This window comes from Procambarus clarkii, chromosome 93, assembly GCF_040958095.1.
Source record: "Procambarus clarkii isolate CNS0578487 chromosome 93, FALCON_Pclarkii_2.0, whole genome shotgun sequence".
Classification (NCBI taxonomy): Eukaryota; Metazoa; Arthropoda; class Malacostraca; order Decapoda; family Cambaridae; genus Procambarus; species Procambarus clarkii.
This window is the reverse complement of record NC_091242.1, coordinates 1184413-1209136: the sequence shown is the minus strand read 5'-3', so window position 1 is coordinate 1209136 and position 24724 is coordinate 1184413. Positions and strand designations below refer to the sequence as shown.

General features: G+C 49.1%; 1 protein-coding gene across 14 annotated transcripts in view; it reads left to right on the top strand.

Annotated features, from left to right (window-relative positions):
• Nucleotides 1–24724, top strand: part of LOC123746870 (adenosylhomocysteinase-like 1) — a 306477-nt gene that overhangs the window by 258297 nt on the left and 23456 nt on the right. Inside the window, exon 2 of one of the 14 annotated variants that reach the window (XM_069319584.1) lies at nucleotides 12741–13432. The exons of 12 other annotated variants lie outside the window; for them this stretch is intronic. In XM_069319584.1, coding sequence (XP_069175685.1) covers nucleotides 13352–13432 — 81 coding nt within the window. In that variant the 5' untranslated portion in view covers nucleotides 12741–13351. Of the gene's footprint in view, nucleotides 1–12740; nucleotides 13433–19406; nucleotides 20002–24724 lie in introns of those variants that run through there. One more of the 14 variants, XM_045728710.2, reaches the window with a different exon arrangement.

Sequence of the window (24724 nt, the reverse complement as noted above, 5' to 3'; positions counted from 1 at the left end):
ACGCCCTGGCTCACTCTCCACAAACACCTCTCTGCTCTCTTACCCCCTCTCCATCACCGTGTGTCACACCATTCCTCTCTCTCTCTCTCTCTCTCTCTCTCTCTCTCTCTCTCTCTCTCTCTCTCTCTCTCTCTCTCTCTCTCTCTCTCTCTCTCTCTCTCTCTCTCTTTCTCTCTCTCTCCACCTCTCTTTCTCCCCCTTCTCTCTCTCTCTCTCTCTCTCTCTCTCTCTCTCTCTCTCTCTCTCTCTCTCTCTCTCTCTCTCTCTCTCTCTCTCTCTCTCTCTCTCTCTCTCTCTGTCGTACTAGAAAATGGAAGCTGTTCGCGAAAGTGACGTAGTGTCCCGTTTTCTGTTATGGGTCCTCAGTTTTCCTGACGCTGGGAAATCTTAGGAGGACAGGCTGGATACGACTCCAAGAAAAATGGCAGGTTGGATAACAAGAACCTTTCAAACAAGGAATGCCATACCAATGATACTTTTCAAGACACCAGTGCTCTCTAGAGTGGAATATTGTTACACACTAACAGCCCCATTCAGGTCCGGAGAAATTGCTGACTTGGAGAGCGTGCAAAGGTCCTATACTGTCAGAATCCTCTCAGTTAAACATTGAAATTATTGGAAGAGATTATAAGATCTGAATATGTATTCTCTAGAGCGCAGGCGGGAGAGATGCATAATAATTTACACGTGGAAGATATTAGAGACTGGTTAGAAATCTGTACACGGAAATAACATCACATGAAACCAGTAGGCATTCTTTGGGGGTGTTCATCAAGTTCTCTCTTGAACACTGTGAAGGGTCGGCCAGTTATGTCCCTTATGTGTAGTGGAAGCGTGTTGAACAGTCTCGGGCCTCTGATGTTGATAGTGTTCTCTCTCAGAGTACCTGTTGCACCTCTGCTCTTCAACGGGGGTATTCTGCACATCCTGCCTTGTCGTCTGGTCTCATGTGGTGTTATTTCTGTGTGCAGGTTTGGGACCAGACCCTCTTAATATTTTCCAAGTGTAATTTATATATCTCCTCTGCAATCTTGAGAATAGACATTTAAGCCTCGGGTCGGGCCTGGGGAGTAGAAGAACTCCCAGAACCCCATGAACCAGGTATCAAACAGGTATAGTTTACGTGGTTTACCGAGAGTTGTCAAGGTATCCGGTGCTGTGGTGCGGAGCTCAGGGGCCAGATTCACGAAGCAGTTACGCAAGCACTTACGAACTTGCACATCTTTTCTCAATCTTTAGCGGCTTTGTTTACAATTATTAAACAGTTAATGGGCTCCGAAGCACCAGGAGGCTGTTTATAACAATAACAACAGTTGATTGGCAAGTTTTCATGCTTGTTAACTGTTTAATAAATGTAACCAAAGCCACCAAAGATTGAGAAAAGATGTACACGTTTCGTAAGTACATGCGTAAATGCTTCGTGAATCTGGCCCCCTGGTACGTGGACCTGTGGTTCAGAGCTCGGACTAGGAGGTCGTCAATATTGTGAGAGGCTTTTGGAGTCTTGCTTTTGTGAAAAGGTATCCTGGGAATTTTCTTCCTATTTCGCCAATGGCTTTCTGTTCCTTTTGTGTTGCTTGAGTCTGGTATGAGTGTTTGACTTTGCTTTCTCTGTAATTGTTGTCGTAAGTTGGCTTTCTTTGTTGAGATATGGCTGGAGGCTGGGGGGGGGGGTGCTTACCTAATCGTAAGCATTTCCTGTCTCCTAGCGAGAGTCAAGCTAGGAGACAGGAACCTCCTTTTCATTGTCACCTCTCTTCAGCTGTTGGACCCCAGTCTTTCCAGCCGTTAGATGTCTTAGATCGTTCCATATTTCTTACCATTGCGCTACAAAAAGAAATTGTGGTTTCTAATTTGGAAATTTCTAGTTTTAGTGGATTTTCTAGTGGAAATTTCTAGTAATAGATTTTCTAGATTTTCTAGATTTAATAGATCTAGATTTTCTAGTAATTTCTAGATTTAGTGGAAATTTCTAGTGGAAATTTCTAGTTTTATGGAAAACAATGAATTGCACAATCCAGGACAACATGGATTTAGAGCGGGAAGATCCTGTCTGTCACAGTTACTCAACCACTATGACAAAATCACAGAAGCCCTAGAAGAAAAGCAAAATGCAGATGTTGTATACACAGACTTTGCAAAGGCGTTCGACAAATGTGACCATGGGGTGATAGCTCACAAAATGAGGTCAATGGGAATAACTGGAAAAGTAGGACGCTGGATACTCAATTTCCTGTCGAACAGAACACAAAGAGTAACAGTCAATCAGATAAAATCGAGTCCAAGCGATGTTAAAAGCTCTGTACCTCAAGGTACAGTCCTTGCACCGCTACTGTTCCTTATTCTCATATCTGATATAGACAAAAATACACGCCACAGCTTCGTGTCGTCCTTTGCAGATGACACAAAAATCAGCATGAAAATTACCTCTGCTGAAGACATTGAAAAACTACAAGCAGATGTCAACAAAGTTTTTGATTGGGCAGCAGAAAATAACATGATGTTTAACAGTGATAAATTTCAGGTACTCAGGTACGGCAAAAATGAGGATCTGAAACATAATACAGGGTACAAAACACAATCGAATCTTCCCATAGTAGGAAAACAGCATGTCAAGGATTTGGGAATAATGATGTCCGACGATCTAACGTTTAGGGAGCATAACCAAGCAAATATCGCGTCAGCCAGAAAAATGATCGGATGGATTACGAGAACTTTCAAATCCAGGGATCCCATCACAATGGTTGTACTCTTCAAGTCACTTGTGCTGTCCCGTCTTGAGTACTGCTCAGTACTCACTTCCCCCTTCAGAGCAGGAGAGATTGCTGAAATAGAGGGAATACAGAGAACATATACGGCACGCATAGACGAGATAAAACACCTAAATTATTGGGATCGTCTCAAAGCTCTCCAAATGTACTCTCTAGAAAGGAGACGAGAGAGATACCAAATAATATACACCTGGAAAATACTGGAGGGTCAGGTCCCAAATCTACACAGTAAAATAACAACGTACTGGAGTGAACGATATGGAAGAAAATGCAAGATTGAACCTGTGAAGAGCAGAGGTGTCATAGGCACAATCAGAGAGCACTGTATAAACATCAGGGGTCCGCGGTTGTTCAACGTCCTCCCAGCGAGCATAAGAAATATTGCCGGAACAACCGTGGACATCTTCAAGAGAAAACTGGACGGTTTTCTAAGAGAAGTTCCGGATCAGCCGGGCTGTGGTGGGTACGTGGCCCTGCGGGCCGCTCCAAGCAACAGCCTGGTGGACCAAACTCTCACAAGTCGAGCCTGGCCTCGGGCCGGGCTTGGGGAGTAGAAGAACTCCCAGAACCCCATCAACCAGGTAACCAGGTATGTGGTTCATCTGTCTTTCAAGCATGTGTGTGTGTTGGGGTAGGGGTGGTAGGTGTGCTTCTGTGTGTGTAAGTAGGGGTGTAGTGGCAGGTGTGTGTAGGGGGGATGGACTCACACCCTCCCCAAACCTGCAGGGCGTGGCAGGTCTCCAGCATCTACATTAGTCAGGTGATGAATGGAATGTTCCATCACATCTCCCATACTGTTCTCCTCAGCCTCGTCTCAAGATATCTCTAACCATTCCTTCACCATACTCCACACAGCGTGTTGTTGTTGTTGTCACCTTAATGCACCGTCCACTACAGCCTGGTTGGTCCGGCAGTTCTTGCAAGAACTTGTCTTAAGTGTATCTTAAAAGACATCCACCTTTGTTCCGGCAATATTTGTACTGCCTGCTGGGAGGGTGTTGAACAGCCTTGGACCTTTGGTGTTCAGACGGTGTTCTCTGATTGTGCCTATGGCACCTCTACTCTTCACTGGCTGCATGCTCATGCTCTCTATCACACTTCCCCATCTCCCCTCACCTTTGGTGACTCCCTATCTCCCCTCACCCTTGCTGAATCCCCATCTCCCCCTCACCCTTGCTGACTCCCCATCTCCCCCTCACCCTTGCTGACTCCCCATCTCCCCTCACAGTAAACATTCCTACTCGACGATTTCGAGCTTTGTCATCTTTGTCTTGGGTCTGATCCTCTGGGCTGTCCCCTCGCTGCCCTCTCCATTGTCTGGGGTCCTGTCCCCTCCCTCTGACCTGCCTCCCTCTTTCATTGTCACCTCCTTTTCCGCAGCGCCTCTTCTGTCTCCTGCTGCTCTCTGTCTCCTGCTGCCCTCTGTCTCCTGCTGCCCTCTGTCGCCTGCTGCCCTCTGTCTCCTGCTGCCCTCTGTCTCCTGCTGCTCTCTGTGTCCTCCTGGCCTCTCTCTCCTGCTGCTCTCTGTGTCCTCCTGGCCTCTGTCTCCTGCTGCTCTCTGTGTCCTCCTGGCCTCTGTCTCCTGCTGCTCTCTGTGTCCTCCTGGCCTCTGTCTCCTGCTGCTCTCTGTGTCCTCCTGCCCTCTGTCTCCTGCTGCTCTCTGTGTCCTCCTGGCCTCTGTCTCCTGCTGCTCTCTGTGTCCTCCTGGCCTCTCTCTCCTGCTGCTCTGTGTCCTCCTGGCCTCTCTCTCCTGCTGCTATCTGTGTCCTCCTGGCCTCTCTCTCCTGCTGCTCTCTGTGTCCTCCTGGCCTCTGTCTCCTGCTGCTCTCTGTGTCCTCCTGCCCTCTGTCTCCTGCTGCTCTCTGTGTCCTCCTGCCCTCTGTCTCCTGCTGCCCTCTGTCTCCTGCTGCCCTCTGTCTCCTCCTGGCCTCTGTCTCCTGCTGCTCTCTGTGTCCTCCTGGCCTCTGTCTCCTGCTGCTCTCTGTGTCCTGCTGGCCTCTGTCTCCTGCTGCTCTCTGTGTCCTGCTGGCCTCTGTCTCCTGCTGCTCTCAGTGTCCTCCTGGCCTCTGTCTCCTGCTGCTCTCTGTGTCCTCCTGGCCTCTGTCTCCTGCTGTTCTCTGTGTCCTCCTGGCCTCTGTCTCCTGCTGCTCTCTGTGTCCTCCTGCCCTCTGTCTCCTGCTGCTCTCTGTGTCCTCCTGCCCTCTGTCTCCTGCTGCTCTCTGTCTCCTGCTGCTCTCTGTCTCCTGCTGCCCTCTATCTCCTGCTGCCCTCTGTCGCCTGCTGCCCTCTGTCTCCTGCTGCCCTCTGTCTCCTGCTGCTCTCTGTGTCCTCCTGGCCTCTCTCTCCTGCTGCTCTCTGTGTCCTCCTGGCCTCTCTCTCCTGCTGCTCTCTGTGTCCTCCTGGCCTCTGTCTCCTGCTGCTCTCTGTGTCCTCCTGGCCTCTGTCTCCTGCTGCTCTCTGTGTCCTCCTGCCCTCTGTCTCCTGCTGCTCTCTGTGTCCTCCTGCCCTCTGTCTCCTGCTGCCCTCTGTCTCCTCCTGGCCTCTGTCTCCTGCTGCTCTCTGTGTCCTCCTGGCCTCTGTCTCCTGCTGCTCTCTGTGTCCTCCTGGCCTCTGTCTCCTGCTGCTCTCTGTGTCCTCCTGGCCTCTGTCTCCTGCCGCTCTCTGTGTCCTGCTGGCCTCTGTCTCCTGCTGCTCTCTGTGTCCTCCTGGCCTCTGTCTCCTGCTGCTCTCTGTGTCCTCCTGGCCTCTGTCTCTTGCTGCTCTCTGTGTCCTCCTGGCCTCTGTCGCCTGCTGCTCTCTGTGTCCTCCTAGCCTCTGTCTCCTGCTGCTCTCTGTGTCCTCCTGGCCTCTGTCTCCTGCTGCTCTCTGTGTCCTCCTGGCCTCTGTCTCCTGCTGCTCTCTGTGTCCTCCTGGCCTCTGTCTCCTGCTGCTCTCTGTGTCCTCCTGGCCTCTGTCTCCTGCTGCCCTCTGTCGCCTGCTGCTCTCTGTGTCCTCCTGGCCTCTGTCTCCTGCTGCCCTCTGTCTCCTGCTGCCCTCTGTCTCCTGCTGCCCTCTGTCTCCTGCTGCCCTCTTCGCCACCGTGTTTCCGTGCGTGTTAGGTCCGTTTCTCTCCTCTGACACAAAATTAACCCCTCAACCCCCACCCCCCCCCCCCCCCCCGCCTTACCTCAATAACTCCATTCCCTCCCGCTGCCAAACTGCCTTCCCTCCCACTACCTTCCCTCCCACTGCCTTCCCTCCCACTGCCTTCCCTCCCACTACCTTCCCTCCCACTGCCTTCCCTCCCACTGCCTTCCCTCCCACTACCTTCCCTCCCACTGCCTTCCCTCCCACTACCTTCCCTCCCACTACCTTCCCTCCCACTGCCTTCCCTCCCACTACCTTCCCTCCCACTACCTTCCCTCCCACTGCCTTCCCTCCCACTGCCTTCCCTCCCACTACCTTCCCTCCCACTACCTTCCCTCCCAATACCTTCCCTCCCACTACCTTCCCTCCCAATACCTTCCCTCCCACTACCTTCCCTCCCAATACCTTCCCTCCCACTACCTTCCCTCCCACTACCTTCCCTCCCACTACCTTCCCTCCCACTACATGTTACACACTCAGAAGCAATTGGTCCCGAGAGAGGCTTTCGCTGGGGTCACATCCAGCCTCTTGATAATTCCTCGTCTCCCGCCATCTTGTTCCCAGAGCCGTGTGTGCGGGGGGGGGGGTGACTGAGGACCACAGTAGGGTTGTTAGTGGGAAAGATTACGACTGCCGGAGGAAGGGGTCACGGGGGGGGGGGTGACCGCAAGGATAGAGGATCGTTAGGAAACAATTACCTTAAGAATACCGAAGAATTCGCTGCGTTCGTAAGGGTGTGTTAAGCAATAGTGGCAATAGAGACGGGAATCATGGGGAAACGAGCAACGTGCTGTGCATTGCTTGATTGATTGATAAAGATTAAGCCACCCAAGAGGTGGCACGGGCATGAATAGCCCGTAAGTGCTGTGGATCTTAGGGTACCGATTCCTGACTATCTGAAGCTTGTTGGGTCTGTAGTACACCTGTCAGCCGCCAGGTAAGTTAGGGTGTACCTGGAGTGTACCTGGAGTGTACCATTACATGGAGTGTACCTGGAGTGTACCTGGAGTGGGTTTTTGGAGGTCTTGTGCTGGCCACGCCCCCCCCCCTCTTTACGAGGACATAAACAAAGACTGTCACCACAATAATGTTAATGTGATGAAGTGCACTGTCTGGTCTAGAGCGCTACAGGAGAGGATACACCACCTTACCTGCTGGATACCTGCTGGATACCTGCTGGATACCTGCTGGATACCTGCTGGATACCTGCTGGATACCTGCTGGATACCTGTTGGAGGGGGCTCTGGGAGTTCTACCCCCCCCCTCCCCCCCACCTCTCCCCACAAACGGACTCTCCCCCTTACTCTTGTGTTGGGGAACACGGGTTGAGTCACCTGACTAGCTTGGTTGTGTAGATCGTTCTCTCTGCCACTCCGTCAAAAATGCAACTGATTTGCCTAATCAGGAACGTCTGAACCCAATCAACCCTCCTAACCTATTAAGGCCGATGTATAGAAAACGTCAATAGTACGGTGCTTTGGTTTTCACTAATTAGTCGCATTTTAAACGGATTGGTCGAATTCGTAAAAATATAACTAAATTTGGTTCAACGGCTAATAGTACTGAATAGTAAAGGTTCTATGACAAGGCTATCAGAATGCGACATAAGGAATCTGGTATCATTGGAACGACACCTAACTTGGTAACGGGAGTACCTGCCGGACAGGAAACAGAGAGTATGTTTCAAGCTGAACCATTATTGGTCCGTGAACCATTATTGTATATAAATTATATGCGAATGTATGCTCCCCCCCCTCCTCACCCTTCACCCCCCCCCCCTCCTCACCCTTCACCCCCCCTCCCCCCTCACTCTTCACCCCCCCTCACCCTTCCCTCTCCCTTCACCCTCCCCCCTCACCCTGTTTCACACTCTCACCCTGTTTCACAGAGCGGTGTGGAGGCATCACTCTTACCTGGTTCATCAGCAAATGAACCCAGAGAAACAGTAAAGATATATCAAGTTACACTCATCATTTCGTATCTCACTACCCAGCATGATAACCACCGATGATAACAACAATAATGATGATGGTGTTGAGGGGGTGTAGGAGAGGAGGGGGGTGCGGGAGTGGGGGGGGGGGGGTGTGTGGTGTCGGGTTAAAGCTGCGTGTGTCAAGGTGGGGAAGTGTTGTCTGCGGTGGTAACCTAACCTAACCTACTCTTTGTTACTTATACCTGTGAATTTTCTTAGTCCTTCTCTCAGCTCTCACTCGGGTGTTCCGGGCTCGCCGTAGCCCGTGCTACTTGGAACTTTGTATTCCAGTTAGCGAATCTTAAACAACATCACTCGGGTACATTCTTCCTCTCTCCACTTCCGTATTCTCTTGATCTCTACTGCTCCCTATTCTTCGTAATTCTCCATCTCCGAGACAGGTGTGGACAGGTGTGTGATCACACCTGTCTTCTCCACCCCCATACCCATCCCATACGATAGGTTCTAAAGGCAGTAGAACTTTTGGTTGTAATTCTTTGACCATGTCGTAGCTCAGTCGATTAAGGCAGCGTCTGGGATGCTCTCGGACTTAGGTTCGAACCCTCGTCACGGGGAGCCGGTTGGCCGAGCGGACTGCACGCTGGCCTTGGGATCCTGTGGTCCCGGGTTCGATCCCAGGCGCCGGCGAGAAACAATGGGCAGCGTTTCTTTCACCCTATGTCCCTGTTACCTAGCAGTAAAATAGGTACCTGGGTGTTAGTCAGGTGTCACGGGCTGCTTCCTGGGGGTGGAGGCCTGGTCGAGGATGGGCCGCGGGGACACTAAAAAGCCCCGAAATCATCTCAAGATAACCTCAAGATAACCACTACCTGGTCACCCCCGTCACCACCAGGACAGTGACCACCCACACAGGTCACCACGGGGACACCCGCACAATAGTGCCGGAGAACTTTTAATTAAGCCTTGGTGGAGTAGCTTCTGGCGTCGTCCACCGACACGCGTTAAGTGCCACTCGGAGACGAGTGCCAGCGGGGGGGGGGGGTGCCAAGGTGCCTGCGGGGGTGTGGCACCACCTCTCCCTTCTCCTCTCTCCAGGAGCTCTCTCATTCCGTGTGAGAGGGAAGTGTGTCTTAACGACTCAGGGTCGAATAGTGTGCGTTGCGAAGCTGTTCTCTTGAACATGTCATTTTTTAAGCGATATGCCGTCTGCTCTTGTTGAGTCACAGAGCACTGTCCCCTCCGGTTTGACTCACACTGTTGGGGAGTTGTGCATAAACTTGTTGACTTGGGCAACCAGGGCTATCGGGATTGCCGTCGTTGCGGTGCCAAACTACCCTAGATTGTCCTGGGAATATATGTTTGAAGGTGTAACCACTCAATTTGTGTAAATATACCTGGTTGATGGGGTTCTGGGAGTTCTTCTACTCCCCAAGCCCGGCCTGAGGCCAGGCTTGACTTGTGAGAGTTTGGTCCACCAGGCTGTTGCTTGGAGCGGCCCGCAGGCCCACATACCCACCACAGCCCGGTTGGTCCGGCACTCCTTGGAGAAAACTATCTAGTTTTCTCTTGAAGATGTCCACGGTTGTTCCGGCAATATTCCTTATGCTCGCTGAGAGGATGGTCTCAATGTGTACAATCGTATGCAAGGAGTGAGCGGCCATGTAGACCCCATGGTAGTGTTGCAACCATGATAGTGTCGCAACCATGGTAGTGTTGCAACCATGGTAGTGTTGCAACCATGGTAGTGTTGCAACCATGGTAGTGTCGCAACCATGGTAGTGTTGCAACCATGGTAGTGTTGCAACCATGGTAGTGTTGCAACCATGGTAGTGTTGCATTCAGACAGTATTACTCACCAGAGTGTATTCACCAGTTTGCACTATCGACTCTGACGTTATGCATGTATGATGCCGGATGTTAAAGCTGTGAGTGTAGACTTGCACTCCCAGGTCGCTCTGCACTCTGCATGAGTGCTATCCCGTCTCGCTGACTTGTGTACGTGTGTGTTTCTAACTTCCACCTGTGTCCCCTCGTCCCCCTCTCTCTCTTCCCCTCGTCGTCTGTTCCCCTCAGAGTCGTTGTTCCCCTCAGTGTACGTTGATATGTTCCATCTGGTCGTCTCGTCCAGTCTCGTTGATCTTAGAATTCACTTTACCTGACTTTATAGCTTTCTTCCTTTTTATGTCTGGTCCAAGTGTTCCTGTGCTTCAGAAGATGGTGCTTCCTTGTTAATTTTCCTGTGCTTCATAAGGTGGTGATCCCATGCCTGTGCTGCATAAGGTTTAGATGAGGGTTTTAAGTAAGGTTTAAAATTTAAGGTTTTAAATGCGTTAAGTGTTTTTCCCTTTTTCACGTAAGCTGTCGATATCATTGTGTCCAAGGGGAGAATATCACTTTCCATCGTTATCGACACAGAATATGTCGATATCATTCGTTCTCAATACATTTTCTTGGTTGGAATCTAGTGGCCACCTGTGTTGTCAACCTTGTCGCGTATCATCATGCAGTCCACAGTCCCAGTCCACAGTCCCAGTCCACACCCAGTTGATCAGTGAGCTCTGGGTCAGAGTACCGGGCCTGAGGGAGACTTCCTTACACACTACTCTTCTCTTGTCTCTAGCGTGCTATCTTTCGGGCGCTTATCTCTCGATTTTGTTTCCTTGCTCTCTATATTTGTCTCTCACTGTGTCTCCCACTCCTCTGTCTGTCTGTCTGTCTCTCTCACTCTCACTCGTGGGGGGGGGGGGGGGAGGGGTAAATAATATACTGTCTCTCCCACGTTAGGTTCCAGTTCTGGCTGGAGACTCTTGTTGGGTATTGACCAGTGGGGGCGGCCCTCCAGGGGGGCGGCCAGGGGGGCGTGCTGGATACCGGTGGTGTGGGCGTGGTCTGGCACGGCACACGCCGCCTCCACCGGCACTGCAGGGGCGCCGCAGACATCGATGTGGCAATGTAAGGGTAGACATGATATGGCAGGGTAGACATGATATGGCAATGCAGGGCAGACATAATATGGCAATGCAGGGCAGACATAATATGGCAATGCAGGGCAGACATGGGCATTTTCTGGCATTTCAGACACACATGGGTGGGAAAGGAAACGTGTATACATCTAGTTGTGCTTGCGGGGGTTGAGCTCTGGCTCTTTGGTCCCGCCTCTCAACTGTCAATCGTCACCCCCTGGTGTAGGCCAAGTTGGTTTCTAATAACCACCTGTACCCGTTTCTACCTGTTGTTGGCTCGTGAGATATTCGTCCCCGCGGCCCGGTCCCTGACCAGGCCGCAAGGAGTTGCCGTACTGTAATTTATCATTCATTTCCTGTACCTTATCATACAGGAAACCGCGGTGTGTTGGTGTAGCAATGGTCTTAGTCGAATACCACGTAACGTGATCATTAGTACTCGGGGTGCTCCAAGAAACAAGCCTGTTGGACCAGGGTTTGGAGAGTAGACTCCAGGAACCCACTCCAGGTATACTCCAGGTATTCCCTCATGCAGCTTCCTTCAAGATGCTGGGTGCTCCTGTAGGTGACGTCATCCGTGCAGACTCCGCCTACAGTCCCCACCCACAGACTTCACCCACAGACCCCACCCACAGCGGTCCAGAGTCGTGACTTTTAGCAAATGCTTCCACTCTCTTGTGGTGGTGTCGTGAGTGACAGAGGCGAGATGGATAGATAGCAACATACATCACTGTTAACCCCAGTCTATTGATCCATCATGCAGATCCACCATGGGATAGACTTCGACTAGAGGGGGGTATCAACACAATATTTTAATACATATATAATATTCAAACACAACAGAAGACTCGCCAGTGAAGACTCATCAAGGTCTAGATGTCTTGATGACATCTATTCATCAAGGTCTGATGAAGTCTACAAGTTAGGCAGGACGTAGCAGGGGGAGTAATGTGACGGCGAGAGCCTTGTGGTTTCCGTTCGACTGTGTGAAGTATTTGTGTGGTGAGAGAGAGAGAGAGATAGGGAGTAGCATGAAATTCCCAAGTCAAGCCCGACCGCGGGCCGGGCCTGGGGAGTAGAACTCCCAGAACCCCATCAAGCAAGGAGCGGTGACTTTACTTTCTTTAAACTGTATTGGAGTGTTAGCAGGATAGTTCGCTGGGGGTGTTAGCTTAGCTGGGATGTTCTCTGGGGTTTTTAGCTTAGCTGGGATGTTCGTTGGGGGTGTTAGCTTAGCTGGGATGTTCTCTGGGGTTTTTAGCTTCGCTGGGATGTTCGCTGGGGGTGTTAGCTTAGCTGGGATGTTCGCTGGGGATGTTAGCTTAGCTGGGATGTTATCTGGGGGTTTTAGCTTAGCTGGGATGCTCGCTGGGGGGTGTTAGCTTAGCTGGGATGTTCTCTGGGGGTTTTAGCTTAGCTGGGATGTTCGCCGGGGGTGTTAGGTTAGCTGGGATGTTCGCTGGGGTGTTAGGTTAGCTGGGATGTTCGCTGTGGGTGTTAGCTTAGCTGGGATGTTCGCTGGGGGTGTTACTACCCGCACCATCATTAGGGGATCGTTAATGGGACCATTAATACGTGGATAAATATGTACAAATCTACCCAACGTTCGGTAATTGTGTGTGTGGGATTAATGTGGTGTGGATTTATGTGGGGTGGAGGTGCAGATGCGTGTGGATGGTGGTGGTGGGTGGTGGTGGTAGTGTGCGGGTGTGCAGGCGCGCGTGCGTGTTCTTAACCAGTCTACAAGATGCTCACTCCTGCGACATCGGTCACGGGAAGGTGAAGTGCGCACTATTCTCCCAGTAGCCCAAGTTTAACCGTGTACTTCTGTAACGTACCGGAGCCAATTACATGTTAACGTGTTTTGATACAGACGATGACAAGGTGTACTGCTGCTACACTTGTAGGCCTCGACACACCTCGCATGTTTACACGTGTTTGTTACAGGTGTTAGCAGCGTGTTGCAGTTGTTCCTTGATACTTGAGTGTGCCCTCGAAACTGCCATGGTGACCCGGTGGCAGTGTTAGGCTGGAAACTGGACTCGCTAATCCGTCCCTCGCTAGACACTATCACAAGGGACACAGGAACAACCAAAGGTGTATAGTGAACCAAAATACAAGCCGTGTTGTTGTTGTTGACTGTTTTGTTAACTGTTGTTGTTGTTAACTCGGCACGCAGTGTTGTCGTTATCGAAATATTTGAAAAAGGCGCCAAGTAGTCTGTCAGCGGACAGGCGGGAAAGGACGTTATTTTCAGTGTGACCAAGAGCTCTGTACGAGGTGCCCTGGAAGGTGGTAGCCATATCACCAAGTTTCAATTAAAAGTGTTCGCTATCTGAAGGCTTCCAAACTTCCAGACATAAGTTTACTTAAAAAGAAAAGAAAGCGCTGACCAGAGGCAATATTGAAACTGGAGGAGTGTTGGGAGGCGAAGGCGCGCCTTGAGGGTGACCAGCCGGTCTTGTTGTGGTCAGTCAGCTGACGCGTGTTGTGGTCCGTCAGCTGATCGTGTTGTGCTCAATCAGCTGACCGTGTTGTGCTCAGTCAGCTGATCGACTATGGCGTCTTCAGTAACCATGTCATCGGCGGTGGTCAACGGAGAGGATGTGACAGAGATGGGCCGGGTTGCCTCCTTCAAGGTAATGAAGATTTTTCTTAACTATCTTATCTATTACGGCAGCCTTATAGAATATGATAGTTCCAGGCTCACTTGTATATAATACCTTCAAGCTTTCACATGTATGTAATATAGTTTCAGGCCCAGTTTTATACAATAAATATACAGTCATATACAGTGGGGCTCACTTTTATACAATATAGTTTCAGGCCCAATTTTACATAAATATAGTTTTAGGATCACTTATATATGAAAGTTTCAAAAGGAGTTGGGTTCCATAGGGTTATATATAAAAAAATTATTAGAGCCCACACGAAAAAAATGATAAGTTTTTTCAAAGAACGAAAAGTTTTAGAGAGGAAAACATTATTTTATTATATATATATATATATATATATATATATATATATATATATATATATATATATATATATATATATATATATATATATATATATATAATGAAATTTTCATTATTTGTTATATTATATCAATGTAATTAAGCCTAATATATGATTGTGATTTAGGCTGGGTGTGGAGTACAGATCCGAATTAGTTACAATTTATTGTTCCGTGATTCAGAACGATTCTCAGTGCAGGCTAATAATAATATTCTTTATATATTACCCAAGATATATAGATTATCTTAGGTAACCTATATCCTCCATCTTGTTAGTCCTTATATCTTAGATAACACCCCCCCCTCCCCCTCTCACATGTTTGTAACTAATCTAGATTAATTTGATTAAATAACCAATTAAGATATTGCTTTACTTAATGCTCAGAATTGGTAATTGTGCGTGAATTTAGGAGGTTAACAACTTGTTGTTAACTGTAACTTGTTAAACAGTTACTGTAGTGCAGTTTACAGTTACTAATGCCAGTCGGGTTCTCTGTGTCTAATTATAATAATAATTAGTGATGAATAAGCCTTTAAAAAAATATAAATTCCAAATATATTTTGCCTAATTTTTCTGGTGTGAGCGGACCTTGAGGTGCTTTCGGGGCTTAGCGTCCCCGCGGCCCGGTCGTCGACCAGGCCTCCTGGTTGCTGGACTGGTCAACCAGGCTGCTGGACGCGGCTGCTCGCAGCCTGACGATGAATCACAGTAGCGCCTATTTTCCCAATGTAAATACTGTAAATACTTTTACCCTATTTTCTCGAGTCAATACTTTTTTCCTATTTCACCCCTCAATGAAATAGGGTCGTCACTGGTGCAGTTTTGGTTGACTTTTACCCTATTTTCTCGAGTCAATACTTTTTTCCTATTTCATCCTCAATGAAATAGGGTCGTCACTGGTGCAGTTTTGGTTGACTTTTACCCTATTTTCTCGAGTCAATACTTTTTTCCTATTTCATCCTCAATGAAATAGGGTCGTTACTGGTGCAGTTTTAGTTGTGGGAGACACTTAAACGTGTTATTTTGTGAAGACTGTGACTGGGATTCTGTTGCAGAGTCTGTGGTTCTGTTGCTGAGGCTGTGGGAGATTCTGTTGGGAATTTCTGTTTGAGTGAGAAAATTTAAAATCGATAATTTTAACAAGTTCGTAGTCCCTTCATACCACCTATTTGTAGATTGAAATGGGTTGTAATCTAGCTGTGTGGGTTACCTTACCTTGAGATTACCTTGAGGTGCTTCCGGGGCTTAGTGTCCCCGCGGCCCGGTCGTCGACCAGGCCTCCTGGTTGCTGGACTGGGTAGTATCTCTTACATTATGGTGGAAATGAGTTTTGTGCTAAATTGTCTTTAGGTAATTGGACGTCATTTTCAAATTGGTCTAAGTATATAGGTTATCCTGTTGGTATAAATGAGAAGTCTTCCCTATTTTCCCTGTTATAAAATGGGCAGTGTCCCCATTTCTATAATACATTCAAGTTTCTCAGAGGTAGAAGAACTACTTATCCAGTGATACCCGTGATTTACCTGTAGTCAATTTAAAGAGTGAATTAAAGTTCCTCGTGAGTCCTGGCTTGGTTGATGATGCTTGATCATCGAGGCCCTGGAAACCACTACCCCAAGGCCTACGGGCTCACCATAGCCCGTGCTACTTGGAACTTTATGTTCCAGGTAGCGAATCTTTTAACAACAAGAACCTTGGCTTGCCTGGTGGCAGATCTCGTGTTAATGTACAACACACACATGGTACAACATTTCGGTTACGTGGACACACTCAAAGAACAATGTTCTGACTCAAAGAACAGACTGTTCTCTTAGAGAGAAATGCTTCACATATACATGCCAGGCGCTCGAAGGTCTAGGCTGGCCTGATTTACATAAGATGTACCCACAACCGTACGAGGTGTATTAAATTATCCTCACATATCTATCTCTAAGACATTCCTCCTGCTAGCTAGCTTTACTCTGAAAGATCTAAGACATTCTTGTACCTTATCTGTTCCTCTTGTTTCATTGTGCCTCCTTGTCTTGTACCTTTCATTATTCTCAATGTTAATTCTTTGGTTAATTTGTGGCCCGGGAATCTTTTATGCTGTTAACATGTCTGTCACTCCGGCATTGATCTTACGTATGTGGTTTGTATGTCCTGAACAGCTCCTACCTAGTTGTACTTACCTAGTTGTGCTTGCCGGGGGTTGGGCTCTGGCTCTTTGGTCCCGCATGTTAACATGTTGTAGTTGTCGCCTGTTGGAGCAAGTTGTGACGTCGTCTCCAGGGGGGCCAGATTCACGAAGCAGTTACGCAAGTACTTACGAACATTGTACATCTTTCCTCAAACTTTGACGGCTTTGGTTACATTTATTTAACAGTTTGCAAGCATGAAATCTTGCCAATCAAGTGTTGTTATTGTTATAAACAGCCTCCTGGTGCTTCGGAGGTCATTAACTGTTTATTAATTGTAAACAAAGCCGCCAAAGATTGAGAAAAGATGTACAGGTTCGTAAGGGCTTGCGTAACTGCTTCGTGAATCTGGCCCCAGGTATCAGCCAATCAGAGGTTTGGTCAAGGGTGCCAGTACCTAGTTACGGATACCGCCAGTAAACTACTTTTTGTATTAGTAATTCTATTGAGTTCGGGAAAATAAAGCTTAATAGCAAGCTTAAATATCAGGGGCCTGACAGCTGAGTGGACAGCGCTTCGGATTCGTAGTCCTGAGGTTCCTGGTTCAATCCCCGGTGGAGGCGGAAACAAATGGGCAGAGTTTCTTTCACCCTGATGCCCCTGTTACCTAGCAGTAAATAGGTACCTGGGAGTTAGACAGGTGCTACGGGCTGCTTCCTGGGGGTGTGTGTAACAAAAAGGAGGCCTGGTCGAGGACCGGGCCGCGGGAACGCTAAGCCCCGAAATCATGAACAAATCCACAAGGGCCGTTATCTTGAGGGCCGTGGGCCGTGGGCCGTGGGCCAAGGGCCACTTGGCCCTCGGCCCTTGGCCGAGGGCCAAGGGCCGTGACGAGGATTCGAACCTACGTCCGGGAGCATCCCAGACACTGCCTTAATCGACTGAGCTACGACAGGGTTAAAAAGAGTTGAAACCGAAGTTCATCTCAAGATATCATCTCAAGATAACCACCAGGCCTAAGATGGCGTGTGGGAGTAATTGTTAGGGAAGGTTAGGTTAAGTCTTTATGTGGCTGTTAAAAATGTTTCCGGTTTGGCTAAATTTCATAATAGACGAGTTAAGGTTGTGGTGGTCCATCACTACATAGAAGCTGATCAGAATTACATTTCACCTTTGTGAATGTACATTAATGACACTATGTAAAAGACACATCGAACACTTTATGTAGGGCATACGTAAATCTGTGTATCTATGTATTTACGTATGTAGGTTAGCTTAGCATTTTAAAAGCACCGAATCACCTTCTGTGGTTGATTGTTCAATAAACCCTTGAACTATATGTTTAACATTTCTCTAACCCTGTCCACGGAGGACAGAAGAAAATGTATATATGCTGGTTAGCATTGTAAATGTGTGGCCACGTCTGTGGTAGAAAATAATAATAAAAAAAAAAAAAAAAAACTACATGTTGGTTCTTTGTTGACCAGACCACACATTAGAAGGTGAAGGGACGACGACGTTTCGGTCCGTCCTGGACCATTCTCAAATCGATTCAAGTCCAGGACGGACCGAAACGTCGTCGTCCCTTCACTTCCTAGTGTGTGGTCTGGTCAACATCAACCACGTTATTGTAACTCCTCGCCTGCATACCGGTACTGTCCTCCAAACTGTTAGTATAAGTACTTTCAGTTTAGGAGGAGGGCACAAGAGCTTGTTCGCTCGCTCTCAGGCACTCTGGGTCAAGACACCTGCTTCTCTAATACACTTTAACGTTAATTAAGGACCACAACGTTACTCTTGAAGACGTGGTCCTGTCTCCACACGTCACCCTCGGTCTCCTGAGGCTTCCCAGCGTCCAGAAACTGTCTTACTAAGGTGCCCTTTATCCTAACCTACCAGAGGACCCAAAACAGAAAACGGGACAGTACGTCCCTTTCGCCGAGCCGCTTCCATTTTCTTGTACGACAGTTTTTGGCCGTAGGTAACGCATACGAGCGAAATGCGACGTTCTTTGTAGGAGGAGAGGTTGGTCTAGCAGAGGGGGGGAGGGGGTGAGAGATGAGGGGAGGGGGAAGGGGGTGAGAGATGAGGGGAAGGGGGTGAGGGGGGGGGAGAGATGTCACATTCACAGGATGCTGTCAATCTTTTTCTCAGCCTGAAGCTATAATTAGTAGCTGTAATTAGCTTTCATAATTTGATAAGGTGTAATTTAGGTAATGAAAGACCGTTGACATTTTTGTTGACAAGAGATGTGTTGAGTGCGTTATCTTGCGTTGTGGTGGTGGCTGTTGCGCTCAGAGTGTGTGTGTGTGTGTATGTGTGTGTGTGTGTGTGTGCCTGTGTGTGTGTACTCACCTATTTATGCTTGCAGGATCGAGCATTGGCTCTTGGATCCTGCCTTTCCAGCCATCGGTTGTTTACAGCAATGACTCCTGTCCCATTTCCCTATCATTCCTAATTTTAAAAGTATGAATAGAGTTTGCTTCCACAACCTGTTCCCCAAGTGCATTCCATTTTTCCACTACTCTCACGCTAAAAGAAAACTTCTTAACATCTCTGTGACTCACCTGAGTTTCCAGTTTCCACCCATGTCCCGTCGTCCCCTCCCCCCCTGTGTGTGTGTGTGTGTGTGTGTGTGTGTGTGTGTGTGTGTGTGTGTGTGTGTGTGTGTGTGTGTGTGTGTGTGTGTGACCCCTCTCTCTTGCTCAGCCCTCCCTTCCCCACCACCATGGAGCAGGAGGAGCAGGAGCGGAGGTATGACGTTTTGAGTAGAAGGATGTATGAGTAGGAGGTGGAGGAAGAGGATAGCGGTGGAGGATAACGAGGGCGAGAGGCAGGACGAGGAGCACTGTGTTATCATCCACCTGAACCTGTTATCAACTCTGGATGCGCATTTTATCTCCTGTAATCTCTGTTGAGGAGGCAAGTGACCTCATCCCCCCCCCCCATCACTCCCCTCACCCAGTATTTCGATCCCAAGCTATAAGTCCCAGGATGAGCAATGGAGGGTCACCTGGAGAATAAGAGAATATTATAGTTAGAAAGGAAAAAGATTCGTGCAGGATAGGAAAGATGAGAATTGAACACCTTGAATCTGGATCCATCGACGTACCAGTGAACCCTTCTTCATGCGTTGTGCATCATGAACAACCCAGCGGTCTTTTCTTCCTATTGGGGAGTGTTGTACATGCTGCTATGGCGGTGTGTCCACTCACAAGATAAGTGGCGCTGCCCAATAAACTCGCCCCTCGGGGCGAAATTTATAATTTAATAAATCATGCCATTGTGTCATGTCAGCGGCCGAAGTCCTGGCCTCGGGCCGGGCTTGGGGAGTAGAAGAACTCCCAGAACCCTATCAACCAGGTATCAACCAGGTATGCCACTCTGACTAGGGACGTTCGCTGTTAACCCTGGGAAAAGAAGGAACAGTAGCCTCGTGACTGATAAGGAAGAAGAGGGTTTTATATACCCGGGACGCCGGTCGCCCAGTTGTCTGTCTCTCGGTGTCTCCGTCCGTGAGTGACTGGTTGGACAACCCTCTCCAGTCTCTGGTCGCAAAGTAACAGACTGTACCCTCGCTGACGCTGGAATTATCTATCGCGTGTGTCGTGTGCGCTGGCTGTACGACATTGGTGGCGGTCTCTAGTGACCAGTAGACGATATCCTCTTGTAACTTGGCCGGCAGAGCACGACTTACTTCTTTCATTCACACGCCGAGGGCTGGCTGCCTGGGGTGATCCGCTCAGGGAACTCACCTGCCTGTGTGTACATACTAAACTGTGAAGTAGATTTCCAATTTTACACCGAAGAAGAAATTTTGAGTGTCAACTTTGTCGCAGAGAGAGCCAGCTTTAAGTGCCACCTCGCTGTAAAGACCTTACTTAAGCGGTTGTTGAGGGGGAGACGAGAGCCAGTTTTGAGGGAGGAAAAGGATCAGTTTGGGCTTAACTTTGGGACGTTAACTTGAGCCATGAGTGAAGAAAAGGCACCCCTCCCAGACGACGACCACGAGGACGATGCCAAGAACATCGCTGCCATACGGCGAGCCCTCGTCCGTATGGAGTCCCGTAGATGTGAGTCCCAGGAAGGCTGTACACTGTACGGTGGGGTGTGTGTACGTTGTGTAGAAGTGTATACTGTACGGTGGGGTGCGTACGTTGTGTAGTAGTGTACACTGTATGGTGGGGTGTGTGTACGTTGTGTAGTAGTGTACACTGTATGGTGGGGTGTATGTACGTTGTGTAGAAGTGTACACTGTATGGTGGGGTGTGTGTACGTTGTGTAGTAGTGTACACTGTATGGTGGGGTGTATGGTGGGTGGGGGGGTGTGTACGTTGTGTAGAAGTGTACACTGTATGGTGGGGTGTGTGTACGTTGTGTAGTAGTGTACACTGTATGGTGGGTGGGGGGGGTGTGTGCGTTGTGTAGAAGTGTACACTGTATGGTGGGTGTGGGGGTGTGTGCGTTGTGTAGAAGTGTACACTGTATGGTGGGTGTGGGGGTGTGTGCGTAGTGGGAATGATTTATTGCGTGTTTTGATGGACGGTGTTGGGTGTGTGGTGCTCGTACCGCCCTGCTTGTCTGCCAAGGTTACAATTCTTTGTTGTTTTAGAACAAAATGTCCATGTAGCACGGGCTATGGCGAGCCCGTAAACACCAACACACTGAGGTTACAAGTGTGTCAGGTGCATATATATATATTGCATCCCTTATCCAACCTGTGTGGTACTGTCTCCACCCCTCACCCACCCAACCTGTAATGGTAGTGGTACTTTGTGATTGGATTGAATATGGGCAGTTTAGAGGCATCGTGGATTATCTCTCTGGCAAAATGATCATATTAATACAAAAATTATCTTTAAAAAAATATTACTGGAATATGAGGTTCCATGCAGGGATGTCCCCTCCCTCCCTCCCTCCCACACCGGCGGCCAGCATTCTGATCAGGCCTCTGGTTGGTGGTCCGGTCAATCAGACCAGCAGACACCTCTGCTCGCAGTCTGAAGTATCAACTTCATCGCGGTTAATCAGGGCAATCCCTACTCATAGGATTCGTACATGAGCCGAGGTTAATGGAGTAGTCTGTAATGAAGATATATTCACTACTAATCTACTAATGATACTAGGCTTTCATTCAAGAAAACTCTTTACTACTTGGATCAAAATATTGACGATTTGTGTGAATCGGTCTGGATAAGTTAGGCGGGTTGGTGGGGTTCGTACGTTGCTGGTTCAACAAAACAGCTGTATCTTTTACGGAATGGCAACTCTTAGAGCTCTAGACGTACTCTACACGTACGCACGTACTTTAGTCTTACCGTGACACCAGGAAACCACCCATTTCTTCCCTCAGGGAAGAAATACCCTGAAACACCTTATCATGGCTGTGGCTCCAGGTACCAGGTACCTGGTTCCAGGCTAAGGTATTTCAATGCTAGGCAGAACCTAATTTGATAAGATACGAAGAGAATCATTAAGGCACAGCGATATCGCAGGGAGATGGTGGAAACTGATAGCAGGATGGAGGCAGAGAGAAAGATAAGGAGAGGAGGACGTAGGAGTAGGATGGAAGGAGGAGGAGGAGAAGGAGAGGAGGAGGAGGAGGTAAGGGGTTGAGGGGATAGGGAGGGGATGGAGGGAGATGGGGTGGAGGAGTCGCCATGGTAATGCAGGATCTTATCCAACTCATTTCCTCATAAATGCTGGCCCACTTATTGGCCCGCCAGTTTCCGATAATGAGGTCGTTTGTGGGGCTTTGGCTTTCTGCTCAGATTATTATGTTAGTTTATTTTAAAAGGTATTTTGTTTTTTATTTGGTAATAACCAATGACTTCATATAGCAGCTTGCTGATATATGTGCGGCCCGCTAGACTTAAGATTGCAGTAAGTCTGACTATAAAGAGCAGGGGGGAGCCAGATTCACGAAAGCACTTACGAACCTGTACATCTTTTCTCAATCTTTGGCGGCTTTGTTTCCAATTATTAAACAGTTTACAAGCATGAAAACTTCCCAATCGGCCGTTGTTATTGTTATAAACAGCCTCCTGGCGCTTTGGAGCTCATTAACTGTTTAATAATTGGAAACAAAGCCGCCAAAGATTGAGAAAAGATGTGCAGGTTCGTAAGTGCTTTCGTGAATCTGGCCCCAGGTGTCGTCTGTAAGTCAAGAACATATTCTGAATGTTTGTTGAGTCAAGAAGGTAGAGAGGTGCAGGTGAAGGATAAGTTTAGAGATGTGGGATATAGAGTTGTGAGAAGAGGCGGGGGGGGGGGGGGGGGGGGAGGGAGAGGGAGAGACGATAAGAGAGAGAAAAGCAGTACAAAGTCACTACTAAAGATGAGCTAGTCAGGCGAGGCTAATGCACTCCTATTCTCTCCACCTTCCCCTCCCACACACACCATATACTGTTTCCCTCCCTCCCTATCCTTCCCCCCCCCCTCTCTCTCCCCGCCCCTCTCTCTCTCTCTCCCCCCTTTTTCTCTCCCTCCCCCCTTTTTCTCTCCCTCCCTCCCTCTCTCTCTCCCCTCTCTCTCCCCCCCTCTCTCTCCCCCCCTCTCTCTCTCCCTCCCTCCCTCTCCCTCCCTCTCCCTCCCTCCCCCTCCCTCCCCCTCCCTCCCTCCCTCCCTCTCTCTCCCTCTCCCTCCCTCTCCCTCCCTCTCCCTCCCTCTCCCTCCCTCTCCCTCCCTCTCCCTCCCTCTCCATCCCTCTCCCTCCTTCCCTCTCCCTCCCTCCCCCTCCCTCCCACACACAACAGGAGTACCAGAGAGTAAGAGAGAGCTCGACCCCGGACCCGCCACACTTCTGAGTGCCTCACTACTTCTAAGAGCCTCTTATCACCGGCCAGTTAAGGCCATTCTTAGCCTAGTTAAGTTTACCTGAATTTACCTTAGGGTCACTCTCTCTCTAGTGGCCTCGACCCGACAGGGAGCCAGCGGCTTGTCAAATGGCCCTACATTATTTCTAAGGATTATTTCCATCTTAATTGTAATCAATTTCTTTCTCTTGACCTGTTCTTGGTCTGTGTTCTTGGTCTGTGGGTTGAGTTAAGGCTCTTTGGTCCCGCCTCTCAAACGTTAATCCTCTGGTGTGCAGGTTCCTACTGGGCTCTATCATATCTACATTTGAAACTGTGTATGGAGTCAGCCTCCACCACATCACTGCCTAATGCATTCCATTTGTTAACTATGGCACTGAAAAAGGTCTTGCTAATGGCTCTATGGCTCGTTTGGGCAATCAACTTTATCTGTGTTGCCGTGTGTGTGTGGCTCTTGTGTTAAATTGTCATCTCTACTGTAATCTACTCTAATTGTCTATCTACTCTCATCAATGTGTGTGTGTAAGCTGCTGTGTCCTTCACTTGCCCTGTACAGCTGCCTGATCTGCACCCTGCCCCCTCCTCTCTTTCTTCCTCTCTCTCTCTCTCTCTCTCTCTCTCTCTCTCTCTCTCTCTCTCTCTCTCTCTCTCTCTCTCTCTCTCTCTCTCTCTCTCTCTCTCTCTCTCCCTCTCTTTCTCTCTCTCCCTGGGTTGTTGACACTAATTCCCTGGAGGTATTGTGTGAGCGTCGTGGCCCTCGCCATTATAACACTCCAATCACTGCCGCCCAGACTATCAATAGCACCACCTTCACTACTGCGGCTCCCTGGCCCCTATTGACCTTAGAGTCACCACCACACAAGCACAGTCACCACAACGCAAGCACAGACACCACCACACTACCACAGTCACCACCACACAAGCACAGTCACCACCACACTACCACAGTCACCACCACACTACCACAGTCACCACCACACTACCACAGTCACCACCACACTACCACAGTCACCACCACACTATCCTCATCTCCCACTCCCCGGCACCATTATCACGGCCACTATCATCATAGAACAGCGTGTAGCAGTATTGTCCATGTCACCACCCACCGGGGACACTATGAGCACCACAAGGGCCATCATCCGCACCATTAGCACTACAAGAACCATCATTATCCTCCATTATCACCAGAGAACCATCCTCTGCGGCGTTACGAGCCGGGATGCCATCAAAGGTATCCGATGGCTGACAACTGGCAACACAGCATCTCCAACTTGAATGACCTCTAGAACGGATTTGTTTGTGGGAGGAGCTGGAAGAGGGGAGCGGGCAGGGAGGAAGGGTGAAAGAGGAGAGGGAGGGGGTGAAAGAGAGGAAGGGAGGGGTGAAAGAGGGGAAGAAGGGAGAGGTGAAAGAGGGGGAAGGGAATGGATTCACAGCAGGGAATAGCGAGGGACGAGTGTGGTGCAGACGATGAGACGTCGAAGGATAATAGGAAGATGGACTAATGGGAGTTTTTCGTCGGGAAGGAGGGGGGTGGGGGAGAGGCCGAGGGGATAGAGGGGGGAAGGGCAGGATTGGGAACGTGTGGGGGGAGGTAGAAGGGGGCATGTGAGTGAACGGAGCTAAAGGGAACAGGAGAAAGAACGAGGAATAGATGGGGGAGAGGGGGTAGAAGAGCAAATGGGGTGGAGACCTCGGGTGTAGAGAGGGAGAGGAAGGAGAGGGAGAGGTAGGAGGGGGATGGGTAGGAGGAGGAGGAGGGAAGGGGGAGCAGGGGGGCAGGGAGGGGAACTTGGAATCATGCCAGTGTTGAACAGCCTTTATACTCTGCTGCCTCAGTTGCCTTTCAGATAGGTCAATGTCGTTCCAAAATAAGATGCGAGTGTGTGGATTATGAGTTATGAGTTACATTATGAACACTGGAGCCAGGTACAGGCGAAGGTCGTCAGGTCGAGACCGGTCTGGAACAGGGAACACA